This window comes from Lynx canadensis, chromosome D3 (genome assembly GCF_007474595.2).
Source record: "Lynx canadensis isolate LIC74 chromosome D3, mLynCan4.pri.v2, whole genome shotgun sequence".
NCBI classification, from domain to species: Eukaryota; Metazoa; Chordata; class Mammalia; order Carnivora; family Felidae; genus Lynx; species Lynx canadensis.
Genome location: NC_044314.2, coordinates 91,814,121 through 91,840,668, shown reverse-complemented (window position 1 = coordinate 91,840,668; position 26,548 = coordinate 91,814,121). Strand labels below are relative to the sequence as shown.

The 26,548-nt window shown below is 61.3% G+C and overlaps 1 protein-coding gene across 4 annotated transcripts in view; it reads left to right on the top strand.

Moving 5' to 3' along the window:
- The window catches only part of RIMBP2 (RIMS binding protein 2), a 143,787-nt gene that overhangs the window by 64,966 nt on the left and 52,273 nt on the right, over positions 1-26,548 (top strand). For all 4 annotated transcript variants that reach the window (XM_032595400.1, XM_030336590.1, XM_030336592.2 and 1 more), the window contains exons 4-6: positions 7,073-7,177; positions 14,666-14,716; positions 25,515-25,716. In XM_032595400.1, the coding sequence (XP_032451291.1) occupies positions 7,076-7,177; positions 14,666-14,716; positions 25,515-25,716 (355 nt within the window). In that variant the 5' untranslated portion in view covers positions 7,073-7,075. The remainder of the gene's footprint in view (positions 1-7,072; positions 7,178-14,665; positions 14,717-25,514; positions 25,717-26,548) is intronic.

Below are 26,548 nucleotides of genomic sequence, written 5' to 3'. Positions count from 1 at the left end.
TTCACCTCTCCTCCACTGTGGAACGTACGCTTCACGAGAACAAAACTCATCTTTGACTTGTTCGTTAGCGGAATAAGTGTCCTGTAATTATTTTTGGCTAAATGAAAGCACGTATCCAGGAGGTAAAGCACGTCTCAGCAGGAGCCCACAGCCCCTAAAATGAGAAGTCCAGCCTCACTGATTCTCCGTTTTCCCGCCCACCCAGCTGCTGTGTCCAGAAGCACGCAGCCCTTCTCCTTCATCCTGACCAGGCCACGGTCACACCAGCGTTCCTTTACCCTCACGCTCTCTTCGATTCTTTCTACCACGGGACCTTTGCACACACCATTCCCTGTGTATGGAATGCCTTGTTCCTACCCGTCCCCCAAACCTCCACTCATGGGTCACCTCCCCAGGGCTCATGTACCTGTGAGTTTAGACTCTCAACATTGAGCACCTCTCCGTGGTTTTTCGTGTATTTGGATTTAGTCATACCTGAGACAACCAGTACGTAAAGCGGGAAAGTAAGCTGTGTTCCTGTTTCTACACTCCACCTGGGAGGTGCATTATCGTTCCGAGTAGACTTTTTTTTTCTTTAATGTTTGTTTATTTTTGAGAGACAGACACAACACGAGCAGGGGAGGGGCAGAGAATGAGGGAGACACAGAATCCGAAACAGGCTCCAGACTGAGCTCTGAGACCTGATGTGAGGCTGGAACCCACAACTGTGAGATCATGATCTGAGCCGAAGTCGGACGCTTAGCTGACTGAGCCACCCAGGCACCGCTGAGTAGGTTTCTTAAACATAAACGTGTGTATTGAGATGCCTGGAGCCACCACTAAAAGTTACATAAAAATTTATAGCCAAACACTCAATAGATATGTTGAAGTAAAATGCTGGAAACCGTCCAGACAACCCACAAGAAGGCAGGGAAGGGGAAGTAGAATAACGAAAAGGACAGAAAAAATGGAAACAGGTAATAAAATGGCACACTTAAAACACGCTGGTCGTTACATTAAACATAACTCTGGGTAGGTCCCCTCGAATTAATAAATACTTCATCCGGTCCTCGCCACAACTTGGGAAGGCGGGGTCTTTTCTCTCCATTTGATAAACAGGCGTGTCGGGGCCCAGGGAGGCCCCTTCCCGAGAGCCCCCTGCGTGCAGTCTGGCTGACCGTACCCTCCGCCTGCCGCAGTTGGGGCCGCTGGGCACCGGGAGGAGGGGCCCAAACTACTCTGCTCAGGTCGAGTGCCCCTGTCCCTGTGTCTCTGCCTCCTCTGGGGTCCCATGGGGAGCGGGGGCCAGTCCGCGGGACTAAGGACACGTGGGGAGTGGGGAAAGTACCAGGGTTTTGTCAGAGGGGCTTCCCCACCTCCCAGTGTTTTGCAGCACGAGACTCAGGTCCTCCGGCTAAGACCCGTCTCAGCTCCCAGAACGTACGCGGCCCTGTGTCCGTGCTGGTTCTCGTCATGAACGAGTCTGAGTTGCAGAGATGGGACAGGACGTCACGGGACCCGGGGGACAGACAGCTTCAGGTGCTTCCCCTTCCTCACGTCTGAAGACGTGAGCTCAGGAGATGGTGCTTTTCTCGCCGCCAGGTGTCGTGTGGAAAGAGAGCGTGTGCAGAGATGCCACCTTATTGCCGCTGTGCGTCCGGGAGCCCGAATGTGGTGGTCAGCGCGTCGCCGGTAACTCTCGTGGAGGGAAATTGGTGTTTCCGTAACTTCTTTGCGCAGGCAGGGAGGACCCGGAGCAGAAGACGAATCCGCCTCTGCCCTGACACCGAAGGGATAGCGCGGTTTGCTCCACGCGTGACCGCGCTGTCTGGCGTCCAGGCTCCCGCTGGGAAGGCGGGCCACTTAAGTGCTGGCGCTGATGTCGACATCCAGCTGTAGCGTCGCCACCTGAGAAATAAATCGCGCCACAGGCAGAGCGCTTTCGACAGGCGTTTCCTGCTGTGGCGAATAACCCTTGGTACTTTCTAGATGCGAAACGTTCCGGTGGAACGCAGCACGTGGCCTTGCCGTTGGGAGGCTGTTGGTAAAAGGAAGTGAGGGCAAATATTGGGAATTTGGCGGGAGCTTTGTCTTCGGGGGAGGGCCGGGGTTTTCAGACTCCGTGAGAACTCGTGGCCCCTAGCGCTCCCAGGGACGGCCGGAATCATCTCGGCTCAGGAAACGGGAGGGGTGAAAGTGTGAACCGTCTCCCGGGAGACGTGCACGTGGGTCCAGCGGCCTGAGAGCTTCGGAGGCGGTGCGTGCAAAGGGCTCCCTCGGCTCCTCTCGCAGGGAGCCTCCCACGGGCACGGGAGGGTCCCTTGGGAAGCCTCCCGGGGAGCGGGGAGCTGTGCTGTCTGGGTTCAGGTCCTTGCTTGATCATTTCCTCGCCGGGCCACGTCGGGCAGGTTGCTTCACTTCCCTGGGCCTCAGTTTCCCTCTCTGTGAATGGGAGTGAAAATACTGCCTGCTTCGGGGGTGGTTGTGAAGAGGCAGTGGGTCGTGTGTGTGAACCGCTTAGCACAGCAGTCCTTCCAGAACTTGTGCTTGGCTGCGGCGAGGATGCCGATGCCGGCACCGGATGCCGATGTCTGGGGCTGGGAAGACCAGGCCAGCAGTCTGCTTGCAGGGACAAGAAGGGCGTATCCGCACAATCTACGGTACAAGGAGGGCTTGGTTGCTGTCCCCCTGGGTCCCTGACCTCCAGTTTATACTCTTTCTGCTGCGGAGACGGTGTCAGTTACTTCTGGAAAGCTCCTTTGGCTCTCTGGCTGTTTCATACCCCAAACAGGGAATTGAAACAGCCCCAAAACTGTCATGATCCACCAGCTGTCTCTTTATTTTGAGAAGCAAGACTAAAAAATCATGAAGCGTCAGTGCATAATGTGAGACATTATGGAATTAAATTTTGTGGCAGCCGTAAATGCGTTGAAAAATATTTTAGTTTGGACAATTTGGGGTAAAGTTCACCGAAACTTATGTCAAATACTTCGAAGAAACAAAAGAGGAAAAGCATTAGTTTGTAAAGTAGGAAACAGGAGAGAGAGGTTAAGCCTCAGGCATGGCTGAATCACGGAGCTCTGATGAGGTCACCAAGAATAGTCTGTCTTTGTCTTTTGTTGCTGCTTGCTTCCGTGTCGGTCCAGAGAAGGTGAACTTTGATTGGGCCTGGGGCACAGGTGGGTGTGTGAATAGTTAGGAGGGAAGCAAACCCCCGGGCACAGGGACCACCCTAATCGGAGTCAGGGAGGCGGAAATGACCTCGAAGTTGTTCCTGGGACACCAAAGCTGGCCGCCGTGGGGGCACTCGGTGGCCTGCCTGGGGGCTCATTGAGAAGCCTGAACGGTAAGGGAAACGGGGAAGGCCACGATGTCAAAGCCGCTCGTCCGTCACCCGCCCGCCGAGGTCTCCGTAGAAACCGGGAAGACAGAGGCGAACGATAGACCCGAAGACGTGTGTGCTTCCCTTTTACCTCGTGTCTGGAACGTCAAGTATTGAGTCGAGGGGTGACGTCAGAAGTAAAACGGGAATGTGTTTGTGGCTGTCCCATTCGTTTGTAGCCTTCGAGAAAGTGCGACTGGCGCAGAAGTGGAAGGGCACGAAGCAGATGAGAGCCGCCACGCAGAACGTTGCAGATGGCGCGTGTGGGGCAATGATACCGCGTATGTCCCATTCGAGGTGGTGCCGATGATGCGCTGGGAGTGAGGGTGGTGCCGCGTCACGTCACGTGCAGAGTGGTGACGGAGACCTGCCAGCGGCGCGGGCGGGGCCGCAGGGGAGGGGCTCCCACACAACCTTGGATTCTGGACGTCGCGGGCCAGGGACGCCGCTAGGCCCTGCGGGTATCAGTCGACTGAGGTGTGTCCGGCAGCCTCGGGACCTCAGCACAAGGCGGGAGGAGGGAGGACAGAGGGGAAACATACAAACGCAGTCATCTCTGGCCGGGATAAGTGCTGTGGGGGGGGGGGCAGCCGCGGGGGGACACGGGCCAGCATCTCAGGCGCTGAGAGTGGTACGCTCTGTGATGTGCGATGGCGAGCTGGGGGGGAGGCCAGTGTGGCCGACGCGGTGAAGTGGGGGAAGTAAGACGTGAGGCAGAGAAGTGGTCCTGTCCCAGAGGAGCCCGTCGGCTGCGGGAAAGAGTTTGGGTTTTGTCATAGAAGCCTGTGGCACCCACTGAGTGCTTCAAACAGGAGCAGGTGCGTCAGGGTCCCCCGGAGAAAGAAGCGACCGGATATTTATAGGTCCGCGGATGTGAGAGATTTAGCGTAAGAATTGGCTCACGCGGTCATGGAGGATGAAAATCCCCTTGATCTGCGGTCCACGAGTCTGAGTCTGGAGGTCCGACTGGAAGTCCCGACCCGAGTCTGGAAGGAGGAGACCCAGGAGCACAGGAGTCCGAGGGCAGGAGGACGGATGTGTCTCCACACAGGCAGAGAGAGCGAATTGGCCCTTTGCCACCTTTTTGTCCTTCAGGGTCCCCAGGGGGTTGGATGGCAGGATGGGCTCCTTTCCTCTCCCACCCATTCATAATGCCAGTGTCTTCTGGAAACCCCTCCTAGAAGCGCCCAGATGGAACGCTTCCCCAGCTCTCTGGGCACGCCTACGCAGTCGGGTGGACACATAGAGCCGTGGGGTGACTTCTGTCCTAGAGAGCACACCCTGGTCTCGCTGGGGGGGGGGGGGGGGCAGGAAGACCAGCCAGCCGTGTGTGTGGTTACGACCCAGGTCAGAGGTGACGGCGTCTGGCCTGGAGGTGGCGGATATGGAAGATCATGCAAACGGAAGGATCTCGCAAAGCTCTGGATGTTGAGTGGGAAGGGACGGGACCAGGGACGACAGCCAGCTGTTTGTCTGGAGAGACAGGTGGATGGTGGTGCCATTGCCGAGATGGGCAGCCTGGGGTGGGGGGTGGGGAGGAGGAGGGTGGTTTGGGAGAGAAAACCCAGAACTCAGTTTTGCACAGGCTAAATTTGAGATTCCTCCTGTCCGTGCACGTGGAGAGGGTGAGTGGGCAGTTGGCTACGAGCAAAGACATAAGCGTTTCCTTTGGAAGCGTGAGCTTATAAATGGCAAGTCCAGCTGTGATGCGGGACGGCCACACGGGAAGGAGTCTGGCGGCCCCCCCTGTGTTGAGGGACCACGCAGGAGGGAGGGAGGCGGGCAGGCGTGGGGCTCCGGGCAGGAGCGGAGCGGGGCCGTCCTGGGGGATGTCAGGGGGGGATGTCAGCAGAGGGGTAAGGAGCAGGGAGCGAGGGGGTGGATGCCTCTGGAGCTGCGTCGCTGAGAAGGGAGGCAGCCGGGGGGGGGGGGGGTTGAAGGGACACGTGCGATCCGAGTCCCCGCCACTGTGTTCTCCTGCCGTGGCATCACGGTGAGCCTCAGACGCCGTACCCGCGAGGGACACGTGTTTGTCTGCACGTGTGTGTTCCGGACAGCTCCTCCAGCTGACTGGTTCATCAGCCTGACACGCGTGGAAGCCCTTTCTGTCCCCGTGGTTTTCGTGCCCTGGGCGTCCAGGCAAGAAGCCCATGGAGGGGCCACGGCCCCGCCTCACCCCGTGACCCCGGACCCCGCACCCCGCACCCCGCGGCCGCACGCTCGGACCACCTCCGTGTTCGCTCCGCGTTTCTCACGAAGCCTTGAACCCTCGTAAGCAAAGTGGTTTCCTCCTTCCACTAATCGCTTCCTTCCCGGAGCTAAATAAAGATTACACAGGCCGCACGTGGCCGTGCCGATTCCAAAATAAACAGAAGCGCAGAAATTAGCTGGAACAATGGTGTCATTAAACAGCCGGGTAATTGTTCATGCAAAGCAGGTTGGCGCCGGGAGCCTAAAAATGCTCCCGAGCCCCCGGGTGGAGTTTCACAGTGGAGACGGCTCTTGGTAGCGGCCCCAGGCCAGGAAAGGCCCGTGAGTAGGCGGGGCCGTGACTTTGAGGCCTGACACCCCCCGGGAAGGGCTTCAGGCGCTGCCGCGGCCCGGCCGTGCTGTGCGGCCCTGGGCAAGTTGTTGGGCTTCTCTGGGCCCGTTGGCTGCCGCCAGCATCAGACGGGGCGGTGTGAGCACAGCGAGTGCTCTGTAGACGGCGGCGAAGCTGCTTCTCGGCCGCCGTCTTAGCGGTGCCGTGGTCCCAGCCGCTTGTCCCGTGGGAAGAGGCCGTGCTCCCTACAGGCTCCACGGTTCCCCGTGTATCTGGAGCTGCCAGGGCGGCGGCACGGGGCTTAGGGCCGCGCCACGTGCATGAGGCTGGTGGCGCCGGATGGGGCTCAGTGATGCTCCGGGCGGCGGGTGACCCGGGACATTGTCAGGCGCTGCTCCCCACTCGTGAGACGTGCGCCATAGCTCTGAGGGGCGGGGGCTGACTCGTAACTGACTCATCAACACCAGTCACGTCACTTGTCGGTAATTGGCCGCCGACAAATGGCTGATGCTCGTGAGTAATTGATCCAGGAGAAGAAAATGCACGAAGTGGTTAAATCACCAGCCCAAGCTCAGAGCTGGGATTTGAACCCTGGCAGTGTGGCTGTTCAGTGCCGCGTGCTGCCCCTTTACTGCCCCGAAATGCAGAGGCGCGTCTGCACCGCCACCGCGGTATCTGTGCTGTCCGCACAGGCACCTGCCAGAGATGCTTGGGAAGTTCCAGCAGCTGGGAGGAGGCCAGTGTGGCTTCACCAGCAGACAGTGCCCAAACCCGAGATTCCCAGGCTCCCTCGAGCCTGACTTGAACCCCGGACGGCCACTTGCCAGCTGAGTGATGAGCGAGGACAGCCTCCCCGTGCCTCAGTTTCCCCCGTGTAGAATGGGGCCCGTGATAGTGCCCGTCTCCTAGAAGATTAGGAGGATTACAGGGCCCACGTCACCCTAAAAGGCTCAGAACCAGACCCACCGTGGCGGCAGAGATCTCTCACCCCTGGCTGTCGCTCACGGGAGACGGGGGAGGAATTCGCCTCAGCTCGCGCGCCCATGGCACCTGAAAGAGAAGGGAGGGCAGGGGGGAGGGCTTGCTGGCATCCCAGGAAGGGGAGGGGGCCGGGACAGCCAGAGCGGGACTCCCAGCCCCCGCCCCGACCTCACCCTGTCCCCCTGCAGCACATGCGCGAGGCCGCGGAACGCCGGCAGCAGCTGGAGCTGGAGCATGAGCAGGCCCTGGCCGTTCTCCACGCCAAACAGCAGGAGATCGACCTGCTGCAGAAGGTGAGCGGAGGGCGCGCCCGGGGCGGGGGGCGCAGGGGGCACGGGGCGGGGGGGCTGCCCACCCGAGGCTCCCTCCCGGGCCGGCAGAGAGCGGCTCCCCTCCTTCCCGCTGCGGGGATGTCTCGGGCATCTGTACTCCCGAGTGACCCGGGTTCCCGTGCTTGCCCGCGAACGCGCGATGCTGGCGGGCTTGTGGGGAAAAGCACGCTCCCGTGGCGGCTGCGGGTGTGAGTGGCTTCAGCCTTGGGCACGAGCAGCCTGCCAGCGGCGGTGATCTTGACCCTGCGACCTTCCGTTCAGGCAGAATGCCCTGTTCAAGTCCGTTTGTTTGTTTTGTCCGCACTGCTGTGTGGGCTGCGGGTGGGGAACCCCCCTCCGAGGGCGGGGGTTTGCACTGTGGTACACCCGGACCGCGGACCAGGACGGCGTCATCTTGAAAGGAGTAATTCAGGTTTACATCCGCTGCGTTGGGGACAGTTTTGTGACGTGTCTGACGTTAACTGAGCAAACCAAGTCTCAGGGCGATATTTACAGCATGGTCTTATTAGCAGAGGAAGAGAGAGGGAGAGAGCACAAAGACGGAAGAGAAGGAGAGGTTAAGAAACAAAGAGGAAAAAGAAAAAACAAGGGAGGACTGAGCAGATCGGGGGGGGGGGGGCGTCCCCGCCTCATCTCCGTCACTGGCGATGGTCCTCGTGTCTCTCTCCACGTGGGGCTTGGGGTCCCAGGGCTGGGCCTCGTTTCCTTCCCGAGGCCCCGTGTCCCACCCGGCCGGCGATGGGAAGGAATCTGCCGGCACGGCCTCTCCCCGCGGAGCCTGGGAGCGTGCTTCACACCAGGTGGGGAACTCCCGAGGCCGCTTCTCCACTCGTTTATTGGGACCGCGTGTCGAGGATAGACGTCACGAAGCCGGTGCTGATGGGGACGGTCGGCCGTACTGCCTGCCGTGATACGTTGGCCGGCGCACTGAGAAGCGACGTCGCGTCACACGCCGTCCAAAAAGGTATCGCTCGTGGGCGTCCGGGCAGCGACATTGCTCTCTCCTTTGCTCTCCGCACGGAAGGGACTTTGGGTGCCCGGACACAGCTGCCCTGCTGGCACCTGCTCCCCGCGGCCCCGGATGCCGCGGCCCCGGCCCGGCGCCTCCTGCACACACAGGGAGCCTGCGGAAACACAGACATCCTGCCAGGAGGGCGACAGGTCGCTTTTTCTCAGCAGCGCATTCTCCGGGAGCCTGGAGTTTTATTTGCGAAGCATCTGATGCCAGGGAACGTGCACCAGAGCCGGTCCTGTTATTCCTCTTGCCCGGCACCTCGTCCGCGTTCCTGTGTCCTTCCCCTGCATTCATCTCAGTCTCTGTTTTGGACCCACTGATGCCTCACCGGTGGTGGGAGCAGAGGAGGAGAAACTCGTGCAAAGCACGGTACGGATCTTGTAACTTCCTACCGCTCTGAGTGTTAGAGCATTTGAAGAGCAAGGTCTTGAGGGCAGGGCTCCGGGCAGGGCCCCACCAGCGTGAAGCTTAGGTCAGTGGGAGGCATGGGTCGTATGAGTGCTCGGGTCCCCTGTGCCCGGGGAAGGAGGCCCCAGGAGGACACAGGTCATGCCCGGCAGGCAGGGGGCGCGTCCCTGGCAGGTGCCACGGAGCCCCGGGTGCTCTGCAGGAGCGTGACCTCATTCCGAGGCAGAGGGTTGAGGCAGGGGTTAGCGGGTCTGATGCACCCTCCTTGAGCATCGCGCTGGGGATTGGTGTGTGGAGAGGCAGGGAGGCCCGTCAGCCGCGGCCATGAAGCCTGGTGTCCGGGACTGGGGCAGCAGCTGCAGAGGGGACACGCAGACACATCCCAGTACCAATCAGGAGGGTGACCGGTCTGCTCATGGGCCGTGGTAGGAGGGGGAGGGGCGTGCGGGGATGTCCAGGCTGGTCCGGGCCCGTTGGGCTTCAGACATCGGTGTGGATCTGGAGAGAAACTGCCGTGGCTGATGTGGTTCTGGACGTGCTGAGATCCAGGCTCAGGTGCATCGCGATGGGAGGAGGGGCTCCGGGTTGTACGTGGAGGAACAGCCGTGGACGTCGTGACGCCCTCAGGTGACCCATCATCCGTGTTTTCATTTTCTGGGAAAAAGACCGTGGAGGGGGCATTTCCTCTCCACGTAAACATCGCAGGGCCGCAAAGACCTGTGGACAGGCTGGGCCAGTGTCGGGGGCGGGGAGGGGGGCCACCGGGGCTGGGACGTCGCGGGGTCACATGTCACAGGAATGAGAAAGGGCTAAGGAAACAAATGGCGTCTCTACCCTAAAGGAGGCCGGGGACGGTGTTTAACAAGAGTGATCTCGGTTCGAGCCTGTCACGACCGTACAGTGTGTACCATCATCATCCCGTTTCGGAATCGAGGAAGTTGAACTCCGTAGAGGTCAAGGAACTTGCCAGATGCCGTACGGCTCGTAAGCAGTACAAACGATTTGCGCTGAACCCGCCAGGGCCGGATGCTGCCCCGTGAGGCTCAGGGCCGACTGAGGTCTGGCTCTTGTCCCCCTTCCGCAGTAAAAGTACCAGAACCATCTGCGGTCAAGGCTGAGTCCCGGGAGACAGCAGAGTGGTTTGGGTGTCCTGTCTGACTACAGCTCCCCGGCTTTCTTGAGCCAGCTCCCCACCGGACCCCCACCTTCCTCTTGCCGATGAAGTGGCTCTCGCTGTCACCCACAGAGGGACGTCGTGCCAAGGGCCGGTCCTCGGTCCTCGTCCTCTCTGACCCGGAGCAGTTTTGGGTGGTCCGTCCCTCCCTGCTCCAGGATACCACCCTCTCTGGTCATCTTCCGTCCACGCGGATCCCCCGTGAACGTCCCGGGTATTCCCCACAACTCGGCCCGCAGACCACATCTCCTCTCCCGTCTACGCTGGCTCCCGGGGCGACCCCGTCCGGTCCTGGGGGTCTCAGTACTGACTGTGTGTCAGCTGCCGCACTGGCTCTCCGCGCTGGCTTGTGAACCCGCTGCCTTCATCCAGCCCTCCTTCTGACCCCTCAGTGCCTCGGCGCAGGTTCCAAGGTGAACGGCGGCCGTGGCAGGACCTGCTCTTCACCTGCCCTGCCCGGCTCTGCAGATGGCGGGGTGTCCTTTTGTGCCCGGCCTTGCCTTTTCCCTGGAGTTAGTTGGCTCTTTCTGTTGGTCTGCTTAGTCCTGTGTGTCCGCGCCTCCCTCTCCCCCAGACTCTGTGACAGAGCTGCCAAAGTCTCTCGGGATGGCCACCCGTGGGGAGGCGCTGACCCCACGCGCCCCAGGAGTCCCCTGCCTGGAGCCCCATCCTCCCTCCACCCACACCCGGTTTCTCCCGGGGATGCAGAGCTGGGGATGCCTTTCGCCCGCGTCTGGGGGCCGCCCTTCACACCTGTCTCTGCTTTGTCGGATGGCCTGCTGTCCTGGGTCCTGCCGTGTCCCTTTCTTTGCTGGGCAGCACGTGCTGGGGGAGGCAGGCGTATCATTTCCCTGGAAACACGGCGGTGCCTGGAGGCTCACGCGTGGCTTCGGCCTCACCTCTGGCGGGGACCCGGGACCCACACCTTCCCTGGGGTGCCTCCCTCCCCCTGGAAGCTCAGCTCCTCCATCTGCCCAACGCGGTGCTCGAGAGAAGGAAGCGGAAACGTTGTCGAATCAACGAAAGCGAGATTCAAGTGCCCAAGACTGTCGGAGTGAGAATCTGGGTACGGTAAGGCCATCCGGCCGGCCCGTGGCTCTGGTAGCTGGGAGGAGGCAGACTCTAAAAATACAAAAGGCAGCCGAGCAGGGCACAGCCTCGTCTCTGGGCAGCCCGGGGCCTGGGCTCTGCTGTGGGACACCTGTCCTGGAAATCGGGGGGCCGAGAGCTCAGTCCAGAATCCTTGCTTTCATCCATTCCACGAACAATTCAGGAATCATCGAGCACCTTGCGTCGGTGATGTTTCAGGGGCTAGTGACACAGTAGTGAGGGAGGCAGGGTGTGAAGAGGCCAGGGACAGCGACACTGAACGTTCTAAATGTGCAAAGTCCTGTTGTGCGTGGATGATGGAGGACCACCCACTGACCCTGACCCACTGCCCGGGAGGCCTGCTCGCCTCTCCTGAGTTCCGGCTCCCGGCCTCCTCGTCTCCCGCGACCCCTGCTTCCCTTGTCAGGCTGCGGCCACGCTGGCCTCTCTGTTCTTGGCCACACCAGATCGGCCCCCTCTCGGATCTCCGCCTGGGATGCCTGGTCCCCAGATGATGCAGAGCTGGCTTACCTTTGTGCCTGAAGAGTCTGCCCTGCCAACTTGCCCGAAACGGGCTCCCCTCCCTGCCCCCGCCCCCACGGAGCCATGTGTCATTTGCTCGCTGCCATAGACTTGCCGATCGTCTGTCTCCAGAGAGGAGCGTCTGCACTCCCAGGACACCGCCCCGCACGTAGCAGGTGCTCAGCAAACATGGCCAGCGAGGCGCCGAAGGCACTGGACGGGGAAAGAGCCGTGATCCGTAAACGCCTGTGGAAGGGATTGCTGAGACGTGGCTCCACCCTCCCCGCGACCTGTGAGCGTCGGTCCCCCAGAGGTCTGGTTCCCAGACCCCGAGCCCTGTCTAGGTGACCGGTGCCCAGACCCCAGCCTCTCTGCTGCTTCAGACTTTGGAATTCTTGTGCAGGGGACGTCCTTGCCTGATTACAGTAGCCGTGACGATAGTCTAAGGGCTTTTCCGTATTTAAAATTCATCTGTAGACCTGACCGATTTTCCTGTGGTTCAGAGCTGCTCCCACGTGTGAAACGGTGGCTTTCCCTGCGCTGTCACCGGATTGTGCCGTGAGAGAGGCTGAGCCCACCATGCGCGTCGTGACCCGTGCTGTGCCTACGGTCCGAGTGCTTTCCCTGGACGCTTGGGATCTCGCTGTCGTGGATGACGGAGGACCACAGACTGACTGTGACCCTGCGTTCAGTCAGTGGGGCCCCTGCTCCAGTCCCGTGCGCTCCCGCAGTGCACGCGCGGGGTACCCGTGTCTGTTCATCTGCTTCCTCAGCTCGGATGTGAGGCTCCTTGTAGCCGCCAGCCCGGTTCCATGACTGCCGGCCCCTTGTCCGCAGCACCCGCGGTGCCCTCACCTGCCACGTCCTCACCAGCACCCGCCAGTCGCCACAGTGGCTGGACGTCAGGTGCGCGGTCCGTCCCAGCCCAGGGTCCAGACCTTGACCTCGGCACGTCCGCACCTCTGTGCCTCCCTCGAAGCCAGCGCACGTGCCGCCGTGAGAGCCTACTGCCCTGGGTGCTCGGTCTGCGGGACGACAGCCCCCTTCCTCTGACAGCGGGCCCCTGGGCCCCTCTCCAGAGTCACCATGTTCTGTAGGAGACGGTGCCTGCGTGAAGGTCGCAGCTTCCCCGCAAGCTCACGGTGGCCCCGAAATGAGCTTCGCTTAAGCTGCTGCTTAGATGTTTTGAGAATTCAACGCTGCCAATTTTAACTGTTAATTTTAACAATCTATTCTGATTGCCCAAATGGCCCAGCTCGCGATAGCCTATGAAAACGAACTCCTGATTCTCTCTCGAAGCCGGAAACCGAGTCATTACCGCAAACTTGGCGGAGTTTTCACAGACCGCCTTGGGGTTTTTTGTTATTTTTCATCCTGCCAGTTGGAAACTATCTTTGACTCAACTGGCTCAACGGTGGGGTTATTTATATCATCTCTGTACGTTCTCCGGATGGCTGTCTCTTTTACCCTGTTTTGTTATTTATCGCGGCCCTCGTTTCTGCCTTGAAAGGAACGGTTTTCAGCACTCTGAAGATTGCACCGAATTCAAGAACAGTGTAATTAATCCGGGAGTCTGTTCGCTGCCCCAGCTCTTGAAGCCCCTCCTGGGGCCTTGGCGCCCAAGAGGTGCCTGTGGGTGGAGTCGGCAGGAACCTCAGGCTGCCTCATGGCGTCCGACGTGCCGGGAAGCCGGGCTCCCGCCTCCTCCCGAGAGGCTGTTGAGATAACACTGTCTGGATTCCTTGAGATGTTGGGTGGCCCATCCCCATTTACTCTGCCGGCGCCTGGAGATGACGTTGCTCTAGAACCGAGAGCTCTAGATGTGAATCTCAGTTGAACACACGGATCCTTCACTAGTGCTCGAAATTCTGAGGCAGGTGCCTGTAGTGGCGGGAGATGAACCTCTCCAAAGACCCACTTCTCAGTTCCTTTGGGAATGAACCCAGTGCGAGGGGGCATCCGTGCGGCCACAGCGGGTGGGGACAGGCGTTCCCTCCCGGTGTGGGATTCAGCCTCGGGCTCTCACCGAACCTCAGTGCTTCCAGCTTTAAAGCGGGAAATGTTGTATTCTCAAACGGCTGATGGTTGCGTCCCTTAGGACTCTTGGTTTTGAGGGACAGAAAACAGAAAGGGAATCTTAGTCGAACACGCAGCCGAGATGGGCTTCAGACGCGGCTGGATCCAGCACGCTCCTGCCTTTGCTCTCCTCTGCGCTGGCTTCATTTTCGACGTCCAGCTGGAGGCCACCGGCTGCTGCAGCCTCGCCCCTCACGTTGGCCCGACAGCTGTGGCGCTCCACACTGTCCTTGACTCCAGCTCGGGTCCAGCAGGCCTGGAGTGTCTGTCCCCTCTCCCCCAGCATCCCCAGGCAAGGCGTCTTTGCTGTAACCTGGCTGCACACCTGCTCTTAAACAACCAGTGGAGTCCAGAGCTGTTATGCTCACGGTCCGGGGGCTGTGGCCCCAGAGCACTCAGGACCCTTCCTAGGAGAGGGGGCCGTGAGTGCCGGGCAGGCAGGCGGCAGACATTCGCTGGCATCGCGAGGCCGGACCCGGGTCCGGAGGGGACGAGGGACGATCACGTTACGTTTCGGTTTTGCGTGAACTCCCCACTTGGCTCAGGCAGCAGCCGTCCTGGGAAACTGGTTTAGTGAAACTCGTAACATTTCTCATTCTGTGAAGCAGATGGCTCCGCTTCAAGTAATTTGAGGAGGCCGCCCCCGCCATAGGCTGAGCCGCCGGGAGCCTGCCAGATGCCCGGGGCCCCCGTCTCTGCCTGTCCTTGGGGCCCGGGGACATTGTAGCTGACCTTCAGCTACCTGCGGGTCAAGTCTGCATGACGCTGAGGGCAGTGAAGGGCAGTGAAGGGCATCTGGGGAGACGGTGATGCCATCCGAGGTGTCAGGCCGGGTTGTCCTGCTCTCCTGGGTCCGGCCACCTTTCGCGTGTGGCCGCCTGCCAGGACCGGGGCCTTCGCCCTGTGCTCCGTCCGGCCCGTCCCTTCATTGCCAGATCGGGGCACGCTTTCTGGTTTTTCCGAAGAGCATCACGGCCGGCCAGAATGCCTTCCGTCTTTTCCGGAGGCGAGAGAACTCAAAACTGACCTAGCTCCTCACAACTGGGGGGGCTTCTTCGGGGGGAAAAGGCAGTGACTCGTGCCTTGATGATCCAGACATCGATCGGAGGGTCTTTTCTTTCCCCTGCGTTAAGCCTTGCCTCTTTTCTCTTTTTGCCGTAAAAAGGCTCAGGTTGAAGCTAAGAAGAAGCACGAAGGCGCCGTGCAGCTGCTAGAGGTGAGTGCCGCGGTCAGCCGGCTGCCTTCGGGGGCGGGCGGGCTCGGGGACAGGCATGTGCGCTCACGCCTCCCAGAAGCGGGCGACGGCTCCGAGCACCCGCTGGGAGCCGGTCAGTAGCGCTGTGCACCTGTCCCTGCGTGGGGTCCGCACGCACAAGCGGGCTGAAGCCACGTCCCCGCGGCCACGCCGCCCGCCTCGGAGCCGGGGGCCTCAGATGTGACCTGCTGTCCCCTGCGGGCGCCTCTCGGGTGGCGCGTAAGGAGGATGAGGTCGCTCTCGCACGCGGGAGTAAGGAGAGAGAGCAGGTGGGCCACTCCCCTGGGCGCCCTGCCCGCAGGTGAATTGTGCAGGGCACGCTTTAGGGGACGGCGCTGATCCTGGGGAAGCGTTCGGCAGGTGGTATCTGGGGAGGCATTTGCAGAGCTAGGAGGGGGACGACGTAGGGGATGAAAGCGGTGACCGGCATCCGAGGTGCCGCCTCAGCACCGCCCCCGGTGAACGCGGCGTGGGGGCCTCTCTGCAGCCGGTCCTGCTGGCGCCGGGGGGCTCGGCAGCGAGGTGTGCAAAGTCCCACCCGCGTGGGGTCCTGGGAGGAGTGACCGCACCTCTGTCCCTCGCGTGGAGCCCCACGGCTCCCCAGGAGTGGCGGATGGGCGGGTCTGGACGGAACTCAGACTCCCCCCGAGGCCCAGCCACCTGCACGCTCTGTGCGTGATAAATGGGAGTAAGGACCACGCCAGGCCTCCCGCCTGCGCGGACGGAGGTCAGACAGTTAGCGACCCCCTCGCTGCTGCAGACGCGCGGGCGTGGGTGACGTCGGGCCTGCCATCCCCAGGTACGGGACGCGGCTGTCCCCCGAGGTGACCTCGTCCTTCACCCACAGGGGACCAGCGGCCACGGACAACCGCGTGCACACCTCTTACGTCTCTCACGTTGCCTTTCAACGTCTATTCCTCCCGCAGGGAAAGGTTGCTTCGCTACCATCACGTGTGTTAGAATTGATTTTTTGAGAGCGTCCATTAGCTAACGAGTATCTGGAGGGGTGAGTGTGACGAATGGCAGTGGGAGATACACAACCTGAGAGAACGGACACAGACCCCAAGTGGCCCTGCTGCTCCCTGACAGATGATCCCCGCCCCCGCCTGAACCCCCCCCCCCCCCCCCCGCTGCCATTCACATCATCTCCTGGCCGCAGGTCTGCTTCCTCTGCCGTCACCCGGAGCCCGCTGATTTCGTGTCTCTTGTTCTAACCCGCATTTGGAGCTGCCCGCCGAGGCCCCGCCACCCGGCGCCGGTGGCCGTGCATGCTTTGGGATGTGGTAGCATCGTAACGTGCTTTGGGTTTAACGAATGGAAAAGGCCGTGCAGATGTGCTGAGAATCCTCTGTCTTCTTTTGTTCACAACACCTTCCTGTGATTGTGTCCTGCTTTGCGCTCCGCCCAGAACGCCTTGGACAGCATGCAGGTATTTGAGGGAACCTCGCGTCCCCGTGTGTGCGTGGCGACGCCTTCCGCGTGCATGGGGCGCCCGCGGGTCCCTGGGCCGGCTCAACCCAGCTCTTCCTCCGGAGCCGGCAGCTGGAGGTTCCTCCTGGTGCAGTGGGGCTGGGGGCTCGGGGAGCCGCTTGCAGGGGGCTCCACGGGGGCCCCGGGGGCGCGAGCTCTGGTCTCGCACGTGTTGAGCAGGCCCAGCGAACCTGGTCTCCCGTTTTCCGCGAAGGCTGTAACGGTCAGGCTGGAAGGGCATGTCGGAGCCCCGATGACCACTGGGGGTGGGGGTGGGAATTGGTGGGGCTCGTTCTGCCCTCGGGTCGTTCACGGGACCCGGGGCCCAGAGCCCAGGATGCAGCTTCTCTGTCGGTCATCGGGGATTCGATCCTGGCCCCTGAACGCTCCGCCTTTGTGTTTGTGCTGGGGGCTTACCTTCTTCCGTGAACAAGCTGCCACGCTTCTCACTGACCCCCCCCCCCCCGCCACCCCCCTTCCCCCCCCGGGGAACACGAGGAGCCGCGTGTCCCTCTGATCAGGGTTTTGAGTGTTTTCCGAAACTCTGACTTGGATCACGTATTCACAGAAGGGACGCTTTTCCCACTTTGGGGGTGAGTGGTTCTCAGAGTGGGGTTCCCAGGATGGCCGTGTCAGCATCACCTGGGGGCTGGCTAGAAATGCGGGTTGTCGGGTCCTGCCTAACCTGTGGAGTCAGACGCTCTGGAGAAGGGAGCCGGGAACCTGGGAGGGACCCAGTTTGGATGCAGCTGGCGTCTGGGAAGCATTGGTCGGTGTCTGCGAGGCTAGTCTGGAGAAGGGCAGCATGTTGGACCAGCCAGCCCTCTGGGGTCTTAGCCGATCCGTGGCTCGGCACATTAGTGACCCGAACCTCCACCCCTTCTGCCCCCTCACCGTCACCAGAAGCGTCGACAAGGAACATCTGTGGCGTGCCACACGCTTGTGCTGGAACGTGTCTGTGTCCCTGGAGGGTCGCACACTGGTCACTGCCACTGGCCAGGTGTTCTACTCAGCAGAGCAGCCCAGAACAGCAGCCCCCCAACCTCACCCAGTGAGACAGAAAACAGGAGTAGTAAGGATCGCCTCCAGAAACACGTTAAATAAAACCCCTCAGAACACCGTCGTGCTCGGAGCCGGCTCTGTGGGTGTCCCAGGCCCCGTTTTCTGATGAGTGAATGGCTAGGATGTTTGGGGACGGCAGGAGGGGAGCTGTGTCTATTCCCAGTCAGGACGTGTGCAGAGTCCCAGCACCCGCAGAATCGTCGGGACTGGCTTCGGGGCTTAGCGAAGATGGGTGTCGGGAGTTAACACAGAGCAGAGCTTTTCCAGAATCCCGACAGAGCACTCTGTACGCCCAAGAGCAGGTAGTGTCAGTTAATCCCTCCGTGAGGGAGTTCTTTCAAGACACAGAAGCAAGAAAATATTTTAAAATCGATTAACAGTAATGACAGTATCAGCAGGGACTATAGCGTTTATTGAACACTTACTCCGTGCCAAGTGCCGTTCTAGGGAATGCATCTAGGGACATCTAGGGCTTGGTGCACACGTTCACTTCATCTCCGTGACGACCCAGGGGAAAATGAGGCACAGTCAGTTTAAGTGACTCGGCCAAGGCAAGCTAGTCGGAAGCAAAATCTGGACTCAAACCCCAGGAACTTGGTGCCGGAGCCCCACCCTTCAGCCGCTGCGTTGCAGCCTGGCTTCCCGGGACCTCCCTGTCCCGTCGTCCCTGGGAGCCGGGCTCAGCTCTCCTGCCAGCAACACTGCGGCGAGAGTTGAGTCGTGAATTAGTTCACACAGTGCGGGACTCAGAAGCCCCGCCTCCCCTGGCGGGTGCGTCACAGCAGGAGACGGTCCCCCATACCACGTGGCCACTACCCGCCGGGCACCGGACCCGGTCAGGTGGCCACCACCGGCATCCTGTTTACCGGTTGGAAATCAGGCACAGAGACTGAGCCAACTGCCCGGGGATACACAGCTCGCAAGGGCAGAGCCGGGCTGCGAGGGCAGGCGGGCCCCCTGGTGGCACCGTCTGGGGCGGCCGAGGAAAGTGTGCAGGGGCACGGCGCCCCTCCGTGGGGTGGGAGGGGACAGGCTCTGGGGTCCGTCGCAGGGGGAGCCTCCCCCCCCCCCCCCCATGATGAGCTTGCTCTCACCGGTGTCGGTGCCTTGTGCTTTACGTGTGCGTTTGGCTGCTTTGTGGCTTGTTCCCCTGGGGCGTCTTCCTAGCGCCTCACTGCTTTGCCCCCAGCTTGCTGGTCGTCCACTCCCGGATGAGGCATCAGATGGCCCGCGACACCAGACACTCGTCACAGCCAGGAAGGAACCCTCGCGGGCTCCTTTCGTCCCTGGGTCGCATCTGGGGAGACTTTCCAGAGCAGACCGCGCTCCCCCAACCCAGACAGGCATGGGGTCCCTCCTAGAGGTGGGACCCAGCATCCGGGCTGCGTTGTGACTTTCCTGGGCCCCGTGAAAATATCAGGTGTCACGTTTTACGTATATCCGCGTGGGCGTAAAGAGGGCTGTAGTCTAGGTTGGAGTCGTTCTTCCCGTATTCTCCTTACTCCTGGTTTCCAAGGAAACTGAAACGAAAGCGTTTCCGCGGGTCCCTGAATGTGCCGGCACCGTGTCGCGGGGCCCTCAGGGAGGCGTCGTCACCCTGCTGGGCGGGTGTTAGGACACCTGGTTAGTTGGTGACCCCGTGGCACTGAGTGCGCGTGTGGGTGAAGGAGCACACGGGTTTGGTCCCGTCGGAATGCCGGAGCTGGTTGTCAGGTGAAGCGTAAGGCCGGCCTCCCCAGCGCATCGCAGCCTCACGCCGCACACACAAAGGTCGTTTCCTGTCGGCGACACCCGCCGCCCAGCTGGGAAGGCCCCCGGGAGCGCCCCGCCCGGGCTCCCTGCCTCCCGTGGCTGTGTCGTCCGGAGCACAGGGCTTCCTGGTGACTGCGGCAGGGACGGCTCCTACGTTCTCTTCTGTGTCCACTGTGCACCGGCCGTAGCCAGTGACGCTTCGCCACGGGAGAAACCGGGACAGCGTCACAGGCCCAGGAAACGAAGCCGAACGCGGTTGAGCTGTGGCATCGTCCCTGCCCCGCCTGAATTCTAGCATCCTCAGGACGTCGCGGTTGTGATGCTGAAGCGTGACAGAGGATCAGCCACGTGGAGAATCTGAAGATTCCTCATTAACGTTTTCCATCCTCCGTGTCTTGAGAAGCCTCTTTGCCCCGGGAATCGTGGTCGGCTTGGGGTCTCTGCCCCCCCCGGAAGAAGCTTCGGCAGCCCCGTCCTACTGAGTCTCCGCTGGAAGGCGACGTGCGTGGGGACGAGGACGCCACGCTTGCTCCAACGGTGGGGAGTTCGGCTGCCCCGGGACTAACCCCCCCGAGTCCAGCTCTGTGTCCCCGATGCCGCCGCCTCTGCTCACTGTTGGTACCCCTGAAGGCGATTCAGGAGTTCCGAGGTCCCGCCGGCGATCGGTGCTTATCTCCCCCCGTAAAACCACGTGACAGAGAGTGTCCGTACCGAAGCGGGAAAACTCCAGTGGTCCAGACCCACCAGCTTAGGATCCAGTGCGATTTAAGTTGGACAGTTGGGGAAACGCTCGCTCGTATGAACCAAAGCAAATGTTTAAGACACTTGTGTTTTAGCCGTGCTGGGTCCACACACTGTAGGATGTGAGACCTCAACTGGAGAGACGGCTTCCCTTACCGGAGTCTCCCCTTGGCTACGACGCGGTTCGTTTCAGTGTCAAGATCGCGTCATCCTGCAGAGGTTCTGGAACTCAGCCCGTCCACGCACTTCTGTGGATTTTCCCATGGGCTCCGCTTGCAGGCAGGAGCCGACCCAGACGGGTATGAAACTGGCAGCAGAAGGCATTCCTTCATTCATGGGGTCACGGGGACGACGGCACTGAGTGTCCCCACTAATGGTGAAATCTAGGGGATTCTGATAGACTTGCATGGGCTCCAAGGTGCTGAAAGGAGACGTCCGGCCACGGGCTTGGGTGACTGAGTTACTAGGATACCCGATCCCCCACCCCCAGCAGTGTCCGTGCTGAGGCTTTGCCCACGGAGGGTAGAAGGTTTCTAGCTTCTGCAACGGAGTCCCCACCCTGCCCCCCAGGGTCTGGCTTTGCAGTTTGCCACTGGGTTCTGGAACACGTGCTTCGCCCTACGTTATAGGAGAAGGCAGCGAGGCCCACTGAGGCTGTGTGATTGACTTGCCTCCAGGTCCCCCGTGAGTGAGCGGGGGCCCCCCCGTGAGTGAGCCAGCTCAGAGCCTGGACTCAGGGGCCTGGCCTCGTCCGGCCACTGCCTGGTGGTGTGACCCTGGCTTTTGTGCACCTTGGCCTTACTTCCTTACTGTGCCTTGGGCTCCTACCTCCTTACCCCGTGGGTCCCCCTGATGGCCCGCGAGAATGCGTGAGAGCCCCCGGCAGCGCCTGGCACGCAGCAGGCGTGTGGCGCTCACAAACGGCTCCTGAATCCTGTTTGCACGTCAGGACGCCACACACAGCCGCTGCTCCCAGGCTGCCTGGAGCGCTCCCTGGTTTCGCCTGCTGTTCTGATGATCCACGGCGGCCCTGCTCGGACGCCGGTGACCAGGCACGGCACCCCACGTGGCTCTCCTTCACGAAGGCCGAGCGCCAGACGTGAACTACCCAGTGGCCGAGCTGGGCCCGCTAGCGATCGTGCTCATGGTGTGTTTCCGTCATCTTTATAAGTACCCGCATCCAAACGTGCAAGTCGCTGCGTTTCTTCCAGGGATAGTTGACTTGCCTGATGACTGTGCCATCTGTTCCCGCCGCGGTCAGAACACAGCCGCTTCTGAGCGGCCCCCACTCCCGATGCCTGCAGGTGGCCGGCTCCCTGGGAGGCCACCCACCCAGGAGGCGACAGTGCCCTGAATCCTGAAATAAATACTTTTGTTCAAATACGCCAGCCGGGCGGATCAGCGGGGTCACTGCTGCCTTCCTGTTTGCGGGGAAGTGGTTCCTCCTGCTGGTGACTCTGGGACCCTCAGAGGCACCTCCCAGCCGCTGGCCCGCATCTGCCACCCGTGCCGCCCCTGCCCCTGTAGCCAGGCCAGGACGCTGTGCTCCCGGAAATCCTTCCTGTCTTCCGGGAGGGGGAGAGCCTAATGGAGCTTCCAGAGGGAGTGTCTTCCCGTGCAATGCACGTTGGGTGTCACGGGTCCCCAGCTCCCATCTCCTCGCTGTCCTGAGTCTCCACCCACCCAGGCTACAGAGAACAGGCACCCGAAGCTCCTGGGTTCCGAGGGTTGACGTCCTGCTGCCCTACAGCCGTTGCCCTTGATGCCCGGAGGGGAAGCGAGGCCGCAGCGGGAGAGGCAGTTAGGCGTGGCCGGCTCGACTCCTCCGTTCTCTCTGGGAGCACCTGGAGGTGGGAGAGGCTCGGCCACCCCCCTACACCTTTACCCCAGGTTATGATGGAAGCAAGGCCCAGACCAAGTGGCCTCACGTGGACAGATGTGGATCAAGCAAACGCCCTGACAGACAGGCACAACACGGCACACCCGTGTTTGTCCTGTAGCCCAGCAACATCCCGTCTGCACCATCAGGACCTTCTGCCATCAGCTCCCATGGAAGGTGTGCTCGAGGGAAGATGTCAGCCTGACGGAGCCTGGTCCCCGTGGCCTTGGGCAGTCAGACGTCCTCTGATCAGTGTCTGGACGCAGGACCGTTTAGAGGCTTGGGGCCTGCGGTCTTATGCCCTGTTCGCTCGAGGGTGGGATGGTACCTTTAATGTCACCGGTAATTGTCTGTTTCTCCCATTCATCATGCTTAGGGAAAAGCTGACCATCTCATCAGGGTTGTTTCGTTTTTCCTGATTTGGGCCGTACCGGTGAGCGTGGCTGGCCGATAGAGGCACAGAGAGCAGACGTGTTCGGGGCAGGCGGCTCCGGGCCACAGCCGTCCTAGCGTCATGCTGCCCACCCCGGGAAGGGCTTCTCAGTGGTGCCGGCCGATTGCCCTGGAGTAGAAGTCCGTGCTGTAGAAAGACTGTCAGCTATCCATCTGACAGCCTGGAGCCCCAGGCCAGCCTGAGCTGGTGCCGGGGACACTAGCCGGGAGTCATGGAGCCGCCGTGCCGTCTCTAGATGGGACTCGTCAGCCCGGACCGTTTGTTGGCCTCTGAGATACTTGCCGGCATTTAAAAACTGAGACGTTTTTCGTTATACTGAAGACTTTCTGCTGCTCTCGGGAGACGAAGTTTTGCCCACGGTGGGTCTGGACGGTGCTGAGTGGATGCAGACAGGACACCCATGCCCTGGTTCGCTGTGTCCCCCCCCCCCCCCCCCCCCGCTCCCGTCCCCACTGGCATTCCCCGCCAGCCTCCGTGGGCGCCCCAGGCACCCCGATGCTCTGAGGTCCGCTCCCAGCAGAGCCGGCCGCAGGGGAGGCGGCGTGTCACCGTCCCCGTCGCTGAAGGGGACCCTGGACACAGGAACACACCCCGGAAGGACACACTGAGGGCCATTCTCAGGGGGCTCAGGTCCTGGGCCTGCCGGCAGTGGGTGCCAAGGACGCCGTGGTCACAGCGGCACAGGAAGGGTGCTGCCACTGGGTGCCTCCACGTGCCCCCTGTCTCCCCGTGTGTCTGAGTCCTGCGGGGCCCGGCCAGGGGAGCTCGGTCGCCCTCCTCCACCTCTGTGCCCCGCCCTGTCCCGGAAATCCCAAGCCAGACAGCTCCGGCCGGCCCCACGTGTGTCTCAGGCGCCAGGATCCAGCGGCGACCCGTCAGGACCTCGGCCGCGCTCCGCACGCAACACCGTTCACGCGCCACGGAGACGTTCCTGGCGCCTGCAGGCCGCCTGCAGCATCATTTCTTACTTACGTTGGATCTGCTCATTTTTAAAACCTTTTTATTTTGAAATAATTTGAGACGCACAAGAAGGTACATAAACCGCTACGATCCTTCCCACGTTCCCTTCGCCCGGCTCCCGGGGCCGTGACGCACTCTCAGGCCCAGAGCCCGTGTTGGCGCAAGCCGGGCCGCCAGGCTACAAGCCGTTACGTGGATTTTGCCCGTTTCTACGTTCATCCTCTTCCCCGTCTCGTGTGAAGTTCCGTGGGGTCGGTTGTACGTAGAGATTCGTGTCGCCACCGTGGGAATAGGGATGCCCCATCGCCCCAAAGACACCCCCTCCTGGTACCCCTTGGGAGTCACGCCCCCCCACGGCCCCGGCCCCGACAACCGCTGATTTGTTGTCCGTCACTATGGTTTTGTCATCTCTAGAGTGTCGCATAAGCAAGGAATCCGTTTGCTGGTTTTAGCAAGGTCACTTGTCACGTGCACACAGTGCTGAGGATTTGATCTGCCGGAATTTGTCGTGACGCACGTGAAAATGAACTCACGGCCATCTCAGTGGTGCTCGTGTTCTCCCACGAGCCACCTGATACCCCGCACACCAGCGCCGGCACCTGGGAGCCCACCTGGATAACCCAGGGGAGCTCAGGCCTTCCAGCGCCCCTCGCCCGAGGGGGGTAGCCCGCCTGCCTGTCCCCCAAGGGCTCGCGGCTCTGCCCTGGGGCAGATGTTACCCCGTACTTGGGTCCCAGCGGCCCGGGGTTGGGGGCGGGTCTGACGCCGTCCCAGTGTCCCCCGCCCGCGCCTGGGAGCACTGGCTGATGTATCTTCTCTTCCTTCCTCGCTGGAGACAGCTGTCACAGACAAGCTCATTCAGCTTTTTAAAAGAAGCCTGCTGCTTTTTTTTTTTTTTTTTTTTTTAATGAATCAAAGAAATTAATTATAGGCTTGGGGTTTGTTAGGTTTATTTTTAGAAATCCCCGATCTCAGACATAAATAGCACTTCATTCTATACTAAGGAGCTGGAAAGCTTAATGCCAGAGGAGGGGAAGGGGGGGAGGGGGAGGAGAAGGAGGAGAGGGAGGAAGGAGGAAGAGGGGTAGAAAAGGAGGATGAAGGGGGGAGGAGGAAGGGAAGGGGGAGGGAGAAGGGGAGGGGAAGAGGAGGGGGGGAGGAAAGGGAGGAGGAGGAGGGGCGGGGGGGAAGGAAAGGCACCTCTGTTGCTGGCTCTCCACAGTTGCGGGCCATCCCTGGCTGTCCCCACCCTCCTGCGTGCACACCTGTGTGAACCATACGCCTTCTGAAGGTGGACTCGCCACCGAGCTCTGTTCCGAGTGCTGGGGACGCCGCAGGAAAGCCAGCAGCTGCTGCCCTCGTGGGGCTGGCACGTTAGTGGGGGAACCGGGCAGTACGGCAAATCAGTAACACAGTAAACGGGATTTTCCGTTTATCGTGGAGTGAGGAACGGAGCGAAGGCAGGACTTCTGTGCAGACGAAGGAAGCCCCCCGCACAGCAGATCGGTTCCCCCTTTCGTGGATTCGGCAGATGTGTCGAGCACCTACTGTGGGCCTGATTCCGTGAAAAGCACTGAGGCTGTATCAGGGAGGGAACCAGAGAGGCTTGGAGCTCACGGTGCGGGAGACAGAGGAGAAATAGCCCAGGAGCTAATGCAGCAACGTAGGGGGGCGGTACCGCAGGGAAGGGGCGGAGCTGACCCCGCTCGCCTCCCTCCCTGGCTTGCGCCCCCCCCGCCGCCGCCGTGGACAGTGCGGGACGCTCTGGTCCCCATGGCAAAGCCTTGTGTCTGCACCGGGATGGGAAGTGTGGTCCGTGAGTGGGGAGCGGGGAGTGCGTCTCCAGCCCCCCGACCAGAGAACCGGCTGGGACAGGAGCAGGCAGTCAGCAGGGAGCTGCCCCTTCCCTGATGCGTGTCTGGGGGAGCCCCCCGCCCTCCCCGGTGCTCCCGAGACCCCTCCGGATGTCTGCAAATGGCGGCTATGTTGCTGACCGAATGCAGCAGGTAGAAGTTCCCTGTTATTGCCAAAGCACTTCTTTGGGGTTAGGTTCCTTGAACGGGTCGGCGGGTTAGTAGCCGAGCTGCCCCCGTGTCTGGGCTGTGTCACTGCCTCGCACTCCCAAGTTTCAAATGGCTCCGGTGGGGCGTGTCCACCACCAGTCCCTGGGCTGCACGCACAGCCCAGAACAATCCACGGTTGGCTGGGAGCTGACCGTCCGTAGGGTTTCTCTGCACCTGTGGTTTCCCGCGTCTGTCTGGTGAGGAACAACGGCCTGGCCGCTCAGGACGTTTGGTTTGATGGGACACTGTCCTCCTGTGGAGGTGGGAGGCAGCACACGTGTGCACACACGCGCTCACACGCTTTCACACGTAGACGCACGGACACACGTGTCCCCCACCGCCCGCCCCTGACCGCATGTCCGTGCGTCTGCCGTGCAGAGCAAGGTTCGGGAGCTGGAGGAGAAATGCCGGACGCAGAGTGAGCAGTTCAGCCTGCTGTCGCAGGACCTGGAGAGGCTCCGGCAGCACGCCGGGAAGATCGACCTGCTGGGAGTCAGCCCTGGCGTCTCCGTAGACGTCCCCGCGCCCGGCAAGCCTTTCCCGCAATTCATGAACGGACTCAGCCCCTCCATCGGCAAAGGTGAGTGCGTGGCGGAGGAGGGATGGCCGGTGACCCCGCATCTGGGCATGCGTAGTGAGCGTCTGTCTGACCGGCGTCCCAGGGCTCCGAGCGACGGCGGGCCAGCCGCAGTCACTGCGCATGCACGGTGCACCAGCCCCCGTTCTGAGCACGCGATGCCGTCGGCAGACACGCTCCTCGCGCGGCCGGCAGACACGCTCCACGCTGTCCCGGTCCCGCTGTGTGGAGGAGAGAGACTGGGGCGAGGCCGGGGTCCGCAGAGGTGCACCGCTGGGCTGCGGCCGCCTCCCGCCTTCGTGCCCTGCCCCCTCCGTGTGGGGACCGATTCCCGTTCCTGCTCAGGCGGTGACGGTGACGGCAGTGAATTGAGCCCCCCCCCCCGTCACACCGTGCTCAGGACGCAGGATGGGGACTGACCTCGCACGTCGGGGGAGGGATCTCGTCTTTGTATCCAGCATGGAGATCGCAGACGTGTGTCCTCAGGCCTCGCCGTGGCTTCCAGCCGGGGCACAGAGGCTGCCCTGATCAGTCGGGACTGTGCTCCCCGCCCAGGGGCGGCCGTCCCTATGGACGCGGGGGTTGCAAGAATACCCGCCTGTTTAAAAGTTACTGTTGTTTTTAGTTTGGGGAGATGAGTGTCAGAGCCCCCCCTTTTGAGTTCCGTCGGAGAGAGAACGTCCAGATTTCTCCCTGTTGGCATCAGAACACGTGATCGTTTCTTTCTGATGCTTCGTGATATTAAGACAAAGCGAGACTGCCTTTGTCTCGATAAATGATGTGCCCCGTCCTTCCCACTCAGTCATTAGCTATGTGCCACGTGGCTATGAGCAGT